The sequence below is a fragment of the Salvelinus fontinalis genome, chromosome 36, assembly GCF_029448725.1.
Source record: "Salvelinus fontinalis isolate EN_2023a chromosome 36, ASM2944872v1, whole genome shotgun sequence".
NCBI classification, from domain to species: Eukaryota; Metazoa; Chordata; class Actinopteri; order Salmoniformes; family Salmonidae; genus Salvelinus; species Salvelinus fontinalis.
This window is the reverse complement of record NC_074700.1, coordinates 16,778,639-16,793,145: the sequence shown is the minus strand read 5'-3', so window position 1 is coordinate 16,793,145 and position 14,507 is coordinate 16,778,639. Positions and strand designations below refer to the sequence as shown.

Here is a 14,507-nt window from a genome sequence, read left to right as displayed (position 1 = left end):
AAAATCCAGTATTTGTCACGTTCCTGACCTGTTTTCTGTTAGTTTTTGTATGTGTTAGTTGGTCAGGACGTGAGTTTGGGTGGGCAGTCTATGTTTTCTGTTTCTATGTTGGTTAATGGGTACCTAATATGGCTCTCAATTAGAGGCAGGTGTTTTTCATTTCCTCTGATTGAGAGTCATATTAAGGTAGGTGTTTTCACACTGTTTGTTGTGGGTGGTTGTTTCCTGTGTCAGTGTTTGTTGCACCATACGGGACTGTTTTCGGTTTTGTTTGTTTGTTCGTTTTATGTAGTCAGTTTGCCTGTTCATGCGTTCTTCGTGTTACATGTAAGTTCGTCGTCCAGGTCTGTCTACATTCGTTTTGTTGTTTTGTTAGTTTATAGTGAAGTTCGTGTTTTCGTCTTTTCTGTAAATAAATAATGTCAACTTCAGAAGCTGCGTTTTGGTTCAATCCATGCTCCTCCTCTTCGGAGGAAGAGGAAGAGGAGAACCGTTACAGAACCACCCACCAAATTAGAACCAAGCAGCATATGTTCGAGCAGTGGAAATCACAGAACTACTGGACTTGGGAGGACGAGCTGGATGGAAAAGGTCCATGGGCATAGCCGGGAGAATATCATCGTCCCAAAGCTGAGCTGGAGGCAGCGAAAGCAGAGAGGCGGCGATATGAGGAGGCAGCAAGGAGACGTGGCTGGAAACCGGAGAATGAAGCTCAAAACCGGATTTATGAAGGTACGCGGCTAGCACGGAAGCCCGTGAAGAAACCCCAAAAATGTATTGGGGGGTGGCTAAGAGGTAGTGGGCCAAGGGCAGGTAGGAGACCTGCGCCCACTTCCCAGGCTAACCGTGGAGAGCGGGAGTACGGGCAGACGCCGTGTTACGCAGTAGAGCGCACGGTGTCTCCTGTACGTGTGCATAGCCCGGTGCGGGTTATTCCACCTCCCCGCACTGGTAGGGCTAGATTGGGCATTGAGCCAGGTGCCATGATGCCGGCTCAACGCGTCTGGTCTCCAGTGCGTCTCCTCGGGCCGGCTTACATGGCACCAGCCTTACGCATGGTGTCCCCGGTTCGCCTACATAGCCCGTTGCGGGTTATTCCACCTCCCCGCACTGGTCGGGCGACGGGGAGCATTCAACCAGGTAAGGTTGGGCAGGCTCAATGCTCAAGGGAGCCAGTACGCTTGCACGGTCCGGAATTTCCGGCGCTACCTCCCCGCCCCAGCCCAGTACCACCAGTGCCTACACCACGCACCAGGCTTCCAGTGCGTTTTCAGAGCCCTGTTCCTCCTCCACGCACTCTCCCTATGGTGCGTGTCTCCAGCCCAGTGCCTCCAGTTCCGGCACCACGCACTAAGCCACCTGTGCGTCTCCAGAGCCCTGTACACACTGTTCCTTCTCCCCGTACTCGTCCTGATGTGCGTGCCCTCAGCCTGGTGCCACCAGTGCCGGTACCACGCACCAGGCAAATAGTACGCTTTGAGAGTCCAGTGTGCCCTGTCCCTGCTCCCCGCACTAGGCTTGAAGTGCGTGTCTCCAGTCCGGTGCCTCCAGTTCCGGCACCACGCACCAGGCCTACAGTGCGTCTCAGCCGGCCAGAGTCTGCCGTCTGCCCAACGGCGCCTGAACTGTCCGTCTGCCAAGCGCCGCATAAACTCCCCATCTGTATTGAGCCTTCAAAGCCGCCCGTCTGCCATGAGCCTGCAAAGCCGCCCGTCTGCCATGAGCCTACAGAGCCTTCCGCCAGACAGGAGCCGCTAGAGCCTTCCGCCAGACAGGAGCCGCTAGAGCCTTCCGCCAGACAGGAGCAGCCAAAGCCTTCCGCCAGACAGGATCAGTCTGAGCCATCCGTCCCTGCAGCGCCATCTGAGCCATCCGTCTCTTCAGCGCCATCTGATCCATCCGTCTCCTCAGCGCCATCTGAGCCATCCGTCTCCCCAGCGCCGTCTGAGCCATCCGTCTGTCCCGAGCCATTAGAGCCGCCCGTCTGTCCCGAGCCGTCAGAGCCATTAGTCAGTCAGGAGCCGCTAGAGCCATTCGTCAGTCAGGATCTGCCAGAGCCGCCAACCAGACAGAATCTGCCAGAGCCGCCAACCAGACAGGATCTGCCAGAGGCGCCAACCAGACAGGATCTGCCAGAGCCGCCAACCAGACAGGATCTGCCAGAGCCGCCAGCGAGCCATGAGCAGCCAGAGCCGTCAGCCAGCCATGAGCGTCCAGAGCCGTCAGCCAGCCATGAGCGTCCAGAGCCGTCAGCCAGCCATGAGCGTCCAGAGCCGTCAGCCAGCCATGAGCGTCCAGAGCTGTCAGCCAGCCCGGAGCTGCCAGTAATCCAGAACTGCCCCTCAGTCCAGAGCTGTCTCTCTGTCCGGAGCTGCCTTTCAGTCCGGAGTTGCCCCTCTATCCTGAGCTACCTCTCTATCCTGAGCTACCTCTCTATCCTGAACTACCTCTCTATCTCGACCTACCTCGCTGTCCTGAGCTACCTTGTCTTGGTGTTGCCCCTTATATTAGGTGGGTGGAGAAAGAGGGTGGTCATTCTAAGGGGGAGATGTAATCTGGGATTGACTATGGTGGGGTGGGGACCTCGCCCTGAGCCTGAGCCACCACCGTGGTCAGATGCCCACCCAGACCCTCCCCTAGACTTTGTGCTGGTGCGCCCGGAGTTCGCACCTTAAGGGGGGGGTTATGTCACGTTCCTGACCTGTTTTCTGTTAGTTTTTGTATGTGTTAGTTGGTCAGGACGTGAGTTTGGGTGGGCAGTCTATGTTTTCTGTTTCTATGTTGGTTAATGGGTACCTAATATGGCTCTCAATTAGAGGCAGGTGTTTTTCATTTCCTCTGATTGAGAGTCATATTAAGGTAGGTGTTTTCACACTGTTTGTTGTGGGTGGTTGTTTCCTGTGTCAGTGTTTGTTGCACCATACGGGACTGTTTTCGGTTTTGTTTGTTCGTTCGTTTTATGTAGTCAGTTTGCCTGTTCATGCGTTCTTCGTGTTACATGTAAGTTCGTCGTCCAGGTCTGTCTACATTCGTTTTGTTGTTTTGTTAGTTTATAGTGAAGTTCGTGTTTTCGTCTTTTCTGTAAATAAATAATGTCAACTTCAGAAGCTGCGTTTTGGTTCAATCCATGCTCCTCCTCTTCGGATGCAGAGGAAGAGGAGAACCGTTACAGTATTATTTTGTTAAGTTGAAGCAAGAAGTCTGGGTCCTCTTAATTTGGAGCATAGATATTTCCCAATATCTTTACAAGTAGAATCAAGATTCATCCCTCTTTGTCCTTAAAATATTTTTCCACTTGAATATGTATACCTTTGGAAAATAGAATAGAGACACCTCTTTTTTGGGTTGAATGTACTATGGTAAGCACTACCCACCCATCTGTCTCCCACTGTCATGTTCCTGACCTTATTTCCTTTGTTTAGTCTTGTTTAGTTGGTCAGGACGTGAGCTGGGTGGGCATTCTATGTTATGTGTTTCTATGTTGTGTTCATTGTTTGGCCTAATATGGTTCTCAATCAGGGGCAGGTGTTTTACGTTTCCTCTGATTGAGAACCATATTAAGGTAGGCTGTTCTCACTGTTTGTTTGTGGGTGATTGTTGCTGTGTCTGTGTTTGTTTCACCACACGGTACTGTTTCGTTTAATTATTTTGTTCCTGTTCGTGTGTTCATGTTTTATGTTCTCTAGTTCAGGTCTGTTCACATCGTTTATTGTTTTGTAGTTTGTTCAAGTGTTTTTTCGTCTTCGTTTAATAAACGATAGTATGTATTCAAACCATGCTGCATATTGGTCCGATCCTTGCTCATCCTCAGACGAGGAGGAGGACGAGCCTTACACCCACCTTAGGAGCATCATTTTCCAGTAGGTGGGTCTCTTGGAGCTTAATCACGTCTGAGTTTTTAAGATAATTTAATACCTTACATCTTTTTAAATATTCCACAACGTAACACATTCCACAACATAACTTTAATCACATTGGTCATTATATCTGAAAGGTTGTAAATATATTATTACCACAACCTAACAACCTACACTTAACAACCTAAGTGATATTTTATATCGATGCATTTCTGATAGCCTTTGCTTAGCGAATCAATGAAAGTAAACGACTGGTAGTACCCCCCACCCAGAAAACGAAACTTTCCATAGAACAAATATGTCATAAACATCCCCCAACCCCACAAGGTACAAAAAAATTAACATACAAAATAAAAATCTCCTCCCCAAACCCGAGGTCTTCCAGGCGCTGACTCGCCAACTAGAATTAGCACATTTTACCAACGCCAAATATAGGCATGACCATATACATTTTGAAATGACCGATATGACATGTCATAGAGATGACATAAATCAACCAAAACATTGAACATAAAGACAGGCTGATCATTATTTTCGCAAAGAGAAGAGATTACATTTCTCGTGTAGACTGATACATGAACTGAATAACTCAAAAAGTAAGGAATGTAAACTGAGGTCAGCCACAAAAGAAAGACAGGTATAAGTCAAAGTAATGATAAAATAAAATAAGCTGACTAACACTTTGGCTTGTGCCCATCACTCATGGTATGAACACGCTTGTTGTGGTCTATATTGACCCACTATTGCTGTTATTAGAATGAAAACTTAAAATAATATATATGTTTATCCCCACTATAGCCATAATACAGAATGATATGCTTGGACTATAGTCCTGCTTAATCTAGTACTATAATGATGTCAGCTGTAAACCAGAAAGATCAACAACATGGGAAGTTCTATCTCCATACAGAAAAATGTTAGTCCATCAGTGATGAACCATTGCCGCCATATGGAACTTCCATAGCCTACCACGCTATTCAATGTGTACTGCCTCATTGACGTCCATGACACACTTCTTTGCCTCTTTTGGGTCTGTGAAACGACGTAATGATCCTCTGAAAGTAACCCAGAACATAGCAGGATATTGCAACGAGTATTTCAGTTCCTGTTTCATGCACATATGCCTCACCTCCGAGAACCCATTTCTCTTGTCTTGAACCTCTTTGGAAAAGTCAGGGAAAAACTCCACCTTTGTCCCCTTCCATTGAAATGTCCTAAGCTCTTTGGCTCTGAGCCGGACCTTCTCCCTGTCAGTGTATTGTAAGAATTTCACCAGGATAGGCCGGGGGTTGCGTGGGGCTAGTCCTGGGCGCAGTGTTGTCGGTGTCCGATGTGTTCTCTCAAAGGGCATGTTGTTAAAATTCTCCTGTGTCTTATAAAATAGGTTGCATAAAATGTCTTTCACACAATCTTCCTTATTTATGTGGATTTCGGGAACCCCTCTGATCCGAAGTGTGTTTCTCCAACTGTAATTCTCCTGGTATTGAAGTCGTTCTTCGAGTTTTTTGATCAGTCTCCATTTTTTCAAAAGTGTCATTTAGGCGTTTGCTCTTGTCCTCCAATGTTGATATCCTTTCATCTGTGTGTGTAACTTGGTTGTCGAGTGTGTCCACTTTTGCTTTCAGTGCACCCACTGTATGTTATATTTCAGCCACATCTTCGCCCACTTTCCCAATTTTCTCTTCAAGATTTTTGTTCATTTTGTGAATCTCCTTTAGAACTGGGTCATCAAGTTGTTCTTCTCCGCCATTTTCCTTGCTAGCTGCAGGTAGAGATGACATTTTCGTGTTTTTTGTCAAAAGTGTCTGCTTATTTGCGTTTCTAAGTCATTTTTCCATATAACCAATATTTTGGACAATTAGTTAACGAAATGTGTAACTAGGCGTTAAATAATTTGTTAAAATATAGTTGGAGCTACACAGCCTCTTTAGTTAGCTGCTGCTCCTCACCACATTGAAGTCTATTAATTAATTTATTAAAGATTCTCACTTAAAATGACAGAATAAACATATGATCTTCACAGTGCTCTGTAGGGTCCTTGTAAAAATCTTTGATAATATTGTATCTCCAACATTTAGTCAAAAATACAGTGCTTTCAAAAAGTATTCAGAACCCTTCACTTATCTTCACTTCACTTCACTTCACTTCACTTGTTACGTAACAGCCTTATTCTAAAATTGATAAAATACAACATTTTCTTCATCAATGTACACACAATACCCGATAATGATGAAGCAAAAACAGGTTTTTAGATTTTTTTTCCCTTTGCTATAAGTCTCAAAATTGAGCTATGGGCATCCTGTTTTCCTTGATCATCAATGAGATAATTCTACAACTTGATTGGAGTACACCTGTGGTAAATTTAATTGATTGGACATTATTTGGAAAGGCACACACCTATCTATATAAGTTCCCACAGTTGACAGTTCATATCAGAGCAAAAACCAAGACATGTGGTCGAAGGAATTGTCCGTAGACATTTATGCAGATTTGAAGGCCCCCAAAAACACAGTGACCTCCATATTTCTTAAATGGAAGACGTTTGGAACCACCAATACTCTTCCTAGAGCTGGCCGCCGGCCAAACTGAGCAACTAGGGGAGAAGGGATCCCAATGGTCACTCTGACAGAGCTCTAGAGTTCCACTCAAAGTGGGCTGTCATGAATGTACCATTCATACATGATATAATAATAATGTATGCCATTAATATATGGTATTCATATATCATTTATTTTGTATAAAGTATGACAAAGATAAGCATTAACACACTAATATTCTTGCAGAGCTCTCCTTCACAATATTGCCAGGAGAATGTTTGTTACTATCAGGATAATAATGATAACAACCAGAACAAATGTTATGTACTTCAGTATGATTCTCTTGAGAAGGAGAAAAATCCAGACATATAACAAGGGAATTCTTGAGGTACATTAATTTATAGTACTGTACATAAATTTGGTGACCTGTGTGATGAGAAGATAATGTTTACAATATTTTTTACATTTCATGCAGCCTGTAATAGAGCTCAGCTCTTTAAATGTCTTACCTTCAATGTCAGGCTTGGTTCCTTTCCCATGAGTACATTAATTGGCTAAGAAGAACCACACAACATTTAGACATTCTGAGAGGAAAGATTATCTGAAATTGAAATTGAAAACATAATGTTCTACTCAAAGTTTTTTTCTGTCTTCAAATCTCTTCCCATTTCTACACTGACATTGAATCATGAGATATGCACCATTTCCAAAATATAATGTATTATACCTGCTGTGGCCTGCTGGAGGTCATTTTGCAGGGCGCTGGAGGTCATTTTGCAGGGCGCTGGCAGTGCACCTCCTTGCACAAAGGCGGAGGTAGCGGTCCTGCTGCTGGGTTGTTGCCCTCCTACGGCCTCCTCCACGTCTCCTGATGGACTTGCCTGTCTCCTGGTAGCGCATGCATGCTCTGGACACTACGCTGACAGACACAGCAAACCTTTTTTGCCACAGCTCGCATTGATGTGCCATCCTTGATGAACTGCACTACCTGAGCCACTTGTGTGGGTTGTAGACTCCGTCTCATGCTACCACTAGAGTGAGAGCACCGCCAGCATTCAAAAGTGACCAAAACATCAGCCAGGAAGCATAGGAACTGAGAAGTGGTCTGTGGTCACCACCTGCAGAATCACTCCTGTTTTGGGGGGTGTCTTGCTAATTGCCTATAATTTCCACCTTTTGTCTATTCCATTTGCACAACAGCATGTGAAATTTATTGAACAATCAATCAGTGTTGCTTCCTAAGTGGACAGTTTGATTTCACAGAAGTGTGATTGACTTGGAGTTACATTGTGTTGTTTAAGTGTTCCCTTTATTTTTTTGAGCAGTGTATATTTATATTTTTTGATTACTACATGATTCCTTAAGTGTTATTTCATAGTTTTGATGTCTTCACTATTATTCTACGATGTAGAAAATAGTAAAAAATAAAGAAAACGCCTTGAATGAGAAGGGCTGTCCAAACGTTTGACTGGTACTGTATACAGTTGAAGTCGGAGGTTTACATACACCTTAGCCAAATACATTTAAACTCAGTTTTTCACAATTCCTGACATGTAATCCTAGTAGAAATCCCCTGTCTTAGGTCAGTTAAGATCACCACTTTATTTTAAGAATGTTGAAATGTCAGAATAATAGTAGAGAGAATGATTTATTTCAGCTTTAATTTCTTTCATCACATTCCCAGTGGGTCAGAAGTTTACATGCACTCAATTAGTATTTGGTAACATTGCCTTTAAATTGTTTAACTTAGGTCAAACATTTCTGGTAGCCTTCCACAAGCTTCCCACAATAAGTTGTGTGAATTTTGGCGTATTCCTCCTGACAGAGCTGGTGTAACTGAGTCAGGTTTGTAGGTCTCCTTGCTCGCAAACGCTTTTTCAGTTCTGCCCACACATTTTCTATGGGATTCAGGTCAGGGCTTTGTGATGGCCACACCAATTCCTTGACTTTGTTGTCCTTAAGCCATTTTGCCACAACTTTGGAAGTATGCTTGGGGTCATTGTTCATTTGAAAGACCCATTTGTGACCAAGCTTTAACTTCCTGACTGATGTCTTGAGATGTTGCTTCATATAGATATCCATATAATTTTCCTACCTCATGATGCCATTTATTTTTTGAGTGAACCAGTCCCTCCTGCGGTAAAGCACCCCCACAACATGATGCTGCCTCCCCCCCGATGGTGTTCTTCGGCTTGCATGCATCCCCCTTTTTCCTCTAAACATAGCGATGGTCATTATGGCCATACAGTTCTATTTTTGTTTCATCAGACCAGAGGACATTTCTCCAAAAAGTATGATCTTTGTCCCCATGTGCAGTTGCAAACCGTAGTCTGGCTTTTTTATGGTGGTTTGGAGCAGTGGCTTCTTCCTTTCTGAGCGGCCTTTCAGGTTATGTCGATATAGGACTCGTTTTACTATGGATATAGATACTTTTGCACCTGTTTCCTCCAGCATCTTCAGAAGGTCCTTTGCTGTTGTTCTGGGATTCATTTGCACTTTTCACACCAAAGTCCGTTCATCTCTAGGAGACAGAACGCGTCTCCTTCCTGAGCGGTATGACGTGGTGCATGGTCCATGCGTGGTCCCATGGTATTATACTTGCGTACTATTGTTTGTACAGATGAACGTGGTACCTTTAGGCATTTGGAAATTGCTCCCATGGATGAACCAGACTTGTGGTCTACAATTTTTTTCTGAGGTCTTGGCTGATTTCTTTTGATTTTCCCATGATGTCAAGCAAAGAGGCACTGAGTTTGAAGGTAGGCCTTGAAATACATCCACAGGTACACCTCCAATTGACTCAAATTATGTAAATTAGCCTATCAGAAGCTTCTAAAGCCATGACAATTTTCTGGAATTTTCCAAGCTGCAATCACCTTAGTGTATGTAAACTTCTGACCCACTGGTATTGTGATACAGTGAATTATAAGTGAAATAATCTGTCAGTAAACAATTGTTGTAAAAATTACTTGTGTCATGCACAAAGTACATGTCCTAACCGACTTGCCAAAACTATAGTTTGTTAACAATTTTTTGGGGGGTTGATTGAAGAATTAGTTTTAATGATTCCAACCTAAGTGTATGTAAACTTCCGACTTCAACTGTATATGAGGTATGTAGAGTCAGAACAATCTTTATATTGTGTAAGCTTATGGTATGATGGGTTTCTGACGGATGGAGCCTGACACACATTCAGCTAAACTGCTATTCCTTTTAATCCTGTGGTAACATATATGTACTTTACAGAGAAAACAGAGATGTATGGAGGGTTAAAATATTATTGTTTATTGTGATAAAAAAAAACATAATCATACAACAAACAAGGGATCCTCTATCAGAGAATGTATATTAATTAAAAGCACAAGTAAAATGTTTGAATGCATTACAGGATAATCAGACAAATCTAAGATATATACATTGTCAAAATTACATACATTTCAGTTACTAACAGTCATTTTATTACAAGGAGTTAACTGGTTCTGCTTGGAGTCTTTGTGACAGTGGTGATACTGTGTTTCTCACTCCTGCTGAAGGTACCTGACCTCAGAGTACACTGCATCCTCTCTGCTGGTCTTCCCTCTTGTTCTTCTGGAGGAGGAAGAGTTCTTCTTGGGAGTGAAACTCACAGCAGCGTAGTTCAACACGTCACTGTCTTGATTCTGTGAGAGGTGAAGCCATGGCAAAATGCATTATGATGCTAGATGCTACATGACATTTTATTTTCTCCTCTACAAAAGACCTGTCAAACACACTGTACACCCACTAAATGACCTTACAGTCAGTGGAACTGTGACAGAGAGACGTTCCATGGAAAAAAGTAACAACCAACACAAAGAAAAGTAAGTTACATCTAGTACAGTGATCTATTACTTCCAAGCTGAATACTAGTTGTAAGGAAACCTGAAGGACAGTTGTAAAGAGACACTTTTGTGTAAAAACTGAGAATAAATTCATGAACGTTTATGAATTTACCTGATTCCCCTGGGATGTTGGACCATCTTTCCTCCCTTCAGAGATTGAAACAGAGGAAGGCCTTTTATTATTTTTTTAAACAATACATTTTTCTGTTTAACCTCATGTAGTTAATTGACAATGCTTATAAGTTAGATATTAAATTGACGTTTACAGACGTTACATTTTATACATATACATGAAACATTAGACATGATGTAAAGTAAAAGAACTACCTCTGTGATATCTGTTCAGATTCGTGTAAAGCGCCCAGGCAAGCAGAAGGGTCACTATCCCTAGAACGATGTTGGACACGACCAAGGCAAGAACAGTAGGACTTAGATCAAATGGAGAATCATGCTCTGGAACTGTGAAAGGGTATCAGTAGATTCATATTGTATTCATGAATGATTAGGTAAATTATGATACTAGTAAACAATCAATTTCAAAATAAAAGTCTCCATTGTAGAGACAATTTTTAAAAACAAAATACATTGTGCGAAAATAAAGGTCCTACTAAAACTAAGGCTACCGTGTTATAGGAGCATGAATTGGTTGAAACAAAAAGCAATCATTTTGAGCTATGTGGCATACATTAAAATGTATTTGTGGCAATGTATAGCAGAGGAAATTGGAATTACCTTGAATGTCCAGCTTGGTCCCATTCCCAAACAGTATCTCCCCACATAAGGCCACAGCACAGTAGTAAATTCCAGCATCAGAGAGGCTGAGGTTCCTCTTGGGGAGGTTGTAGACACAGCTCTGTGTAGGAGACCCAGCATCAGGACTCTTCTCACACTGATCTCTCCTGTCTCCATTGGTGTGAAGGATTCCTGGACCGGATTCTCCTGAGCCACGTCTGAACCAATAGACACTGTGTTCTCCTGCACAGGTCTCAGTGTGTATTGTACAGTTCAGAGTCACAGAGTCTCCTGGCTGGACTGACTCAGACACAGATTGCTGGAGTATAGGCATGTTTCTGGAACCTGAACCTGATAAGAAAGAATATGTCAGAAAATCTGTTTCCAATGTTTGAACGTAAAATTTGTTGAATACGTTCAGTGATATCTGATTATGTAAATACCTGATATAAAATGTTAGTAGATGTTAAGTCCCCTATATAGGGGACATTAATTGGTTGTGGACCGGTTCAGACTGACATTTTGGTGTACAAAGCTTTCTGTGAACGTCCTAGGGTCCAGTGCTTTATAGTGCCAGATGGCCCAGTCTGCCTGCTACCACTCTGTCAGCGGAGCTGACTTCTAGTTTGAGGTTTCCCACCCACATTTGCATAGGTGGGTGGGTCTGGCCTATCCAGACAAAGAATCAATTTGCTCTCCCTCTGAGCGATGGAGCTGCTATACGAAAGGGGACAATCTGAGTAGGGTCTATCTGTGGACCGCAGACTGGGCCCACCAAGTAGTGTCACGTGAGAGTTGGGTTCAACAGGGTCTGATCCAGCAGATACTGTATGTGTACTAGCTAGCTAGTGTTCATGTAGTGACGTTAAACTTGTAGTGACGTAATGCTAGTAGGAGCAGCATGTACTGAAAATGTTAATGGCGTCATACTGTTGAAGATCCCCTCAATGGCAGTGAGCGAGGAATGTAGTGGGTGCAGTGTGTAGTTTCTGCAGTCCGCAGGTAGATATTATTGGACAGTCTAGCAATTTCAGCGATCGTGCTTTAATCTCACTGTGATATTCTCAGCTGGATTTAGAGCTCTCAACATGAAAAAATACGAAATAATTGAACGAGATTGAAAAACGGCCACTTTCTCTTGGTTACAGAAGACGAAATCAGTTTGTGAGTAAAGCTGAAGTTGTAACGAGTCTGCAGCAATTTGATTGGTGCCTCTTCGTCGCTCAGAGGAGGCTTGGCAGAAAATGTTCTCACGTGAAATGTGGCCAAATTTGTACTGTCACTAAATATGATCATATTTATAGTATTTTGCAATTATAAGAAAGGTGAAATCTTAAAGTAAGTTGTTTATAATTTGATTGTTACTATATTTAGAAAGCATTTCAGAAATTCCAAGCCCTTTTCCCCTAGTTTTGTTGAATAGGAAAAAATATATTTTTTATACATTCATAATATTTGTAATATGTACTTGAGCTTGTGTTCTAAAAAGTGAGTACACCTCAGCAATGTGTAACTATTTTTACCAGAAAGGTAAGGTCTAGTGCTTTCTAGAACTTCTTAAGCATTAATAGTTATTGTTTATGGCCATAACATGCACAATAATTACTTTTGGGTATGTTTCTTTAGGCGGAAATCTACATTTTGCATTATCATTCAAGAAGTTAACGCAACTTTTCTTTATAAATTCAGATTTTTTACCTTTTACAATGACAATGGTTCCTTCTCCAAATTCCATGATGTTGTTATAAGCACTCCCACAGTAGTATGTTGCTGAATCCGAGAGTTCGATGTCGGAGATCCTTAGGTGATTCACTCCTTTGCCACATCGCAGTGAGAAACGAGGATTATCCTTAAATTTCTGGTGAAACGTAGCATCACTGTCATTCTTATAGAAGGTTGAGAAGAGCTGAAGTTTTTCTCCTAATGTTTGCTTGTACCAGGAGAAAATTACTGCCATGTCGCCTTCATAGAAGCAACGCAAAATCACTGTGTCTCCAACGTTGGCAGAGATGAGATCATTCTCCTGACGTATGGATGAGGACTTAATCCCAGCTACCATATGAACTAGAGAACATAAAAGTATATTGTCTGCTATATAATATAGGTAACCCCAAATACAACTTTGGATTGTCAAACTGTTCTAAAGCATTAATTGGGATGCCTCATGCCTCTAAATCAAGAGTGGACATCACATAAGCAGTGAAATATAAAACATTGACTTACCCCTCTCTACGATAAGTGGAAATATCAGACACAGTGCGATCATTTTTGAATTTGTCATACTCTTTACTAACTGTGTCTTGAGTGGCAAGAGTCTACCCGTGTAGACATCACTTCAACAATGGGGTTATTGGTGATTGGTTGAACTCTACGCATCATTTTTGTTGACACCTCATTCAGGGTGCGCTCATGCACTTCTCATGTGTCTTGTTCAGCTCAGTCTCACAGAGTTTCCTGGCTGGACTGCCTCAGAATATCTGTTTTATAGGTAGATTCTGATCCTTATAGATGTATTTCAAATTGATCACTAATCAATAAAGTTTGACATCCCTTCTTCTTCATAACTGCAGCTTCTTTGGTCTAAGAGACTCATAGTTGTGTGTGACTATCTTGGGCACACACATGCTATGCAACTTTCTTCCACTAGGGCTTCAATTACCATTTACATTACATTTACATTTTAGTCATTTAGCAGACGCTCTTATCCAGAGCAACTTACAGTAGAGTGCATACATTTTATTACATTTTACATTTTACATACTGAGACAAGGATATCCCTACCGGCCAAACCCTCCCTAACCCGGATGACGCTATGCCAATTGTGCGTCGCCCCACGGACCTCCCGGTTGCGGCCGGCTGCGACAGAGCCTGGGCGCGAACCCAGCCCAGCCTGGGCGCGAACCCAGAGACTCTAGACCACGGCCCTAGACCACTGCGCCACCCGGGAGGCCTATTACCACACAGCCACTTCACATCACCAAAAACATATAGAGAAAACGCAGCAAACACAATATTTAGTGATCTCTCATTCAGGATGTACACTCAGTAGAACAGATGGATAGAATACCCTCCCATGATATTGTTATTGAGTAGGTCCATGGTTCTAGTGTCCTAACATCACACTTAAAATCAGGGTTTGATATTTGACTAAGAAGTACTGATCTCTAGGTCTGTTGACCTACTAAAAACCTAATTGTGTTTTTTTACTGATTTCAGTTGACTTGGTATAGATAAGCTGCCTCATCAAAAGAGTTGGTTTTCTGTTGGTTACAAAAATGGTCAACTTGAAGAGCAAGTCTAGTATAGACTAAGTTCAGTATGAGAGAGGTAACAGCTCTTAGACATCTGGCTAAAAAACACAGAAAGAGAGAAACAGAGAGAGAGGAAGAAAGAAAGAGTAGAGTGCCCTGTGTGTGCAAAAGGTCAGGAGGCACTAACAAAGCAGGAACACATCTTCATGTGTTCATAGGTTGCTGTGTATGTCAGGGGATTTTAGTGGCATGAGAAAAGAAAAAAAAACA

The 14,507-nt window shown here is 42.6% G+C and overlaps 1 protein-coding gene across 1 annotated transcript; it reads right to left on the bottom strand.

Moving 5' to 3' along the window:
• Nucleotides 1–9,728: 9,728 nt before the first annotated feature.
• LOC129835311 (uncharacterized) lies at nucleotides 9,729–13,883 on the bottom strand. Its single transcript, XM_055900899.1, has 6 exons — nucleotides 13,210–13,883; nucleotides 12,685–13,050; nucleotides 10,987–11,337; nucleotides 10,582–10,713; nucleotides 10,367–10,401; nucleotides 9,729–10,053 (listed from the first exon to the last, which is right to left on the bottom strand). Exons 1-6 carry the CDS (start codon nucleotides 13,265–13,267, stop codon nucleotides 9,913–9,915), a joined length of 1,083 nt encoding a protein of 360 aa, XP_055756874.1. The 5' UTR covers nucleotides 13,268–13,883; the 3' UTR covers nucleotides 9,729–9,912.
• Between the last annotated feature and the right edge of the window lie 624 nt (nucleotides 13,884–14,507).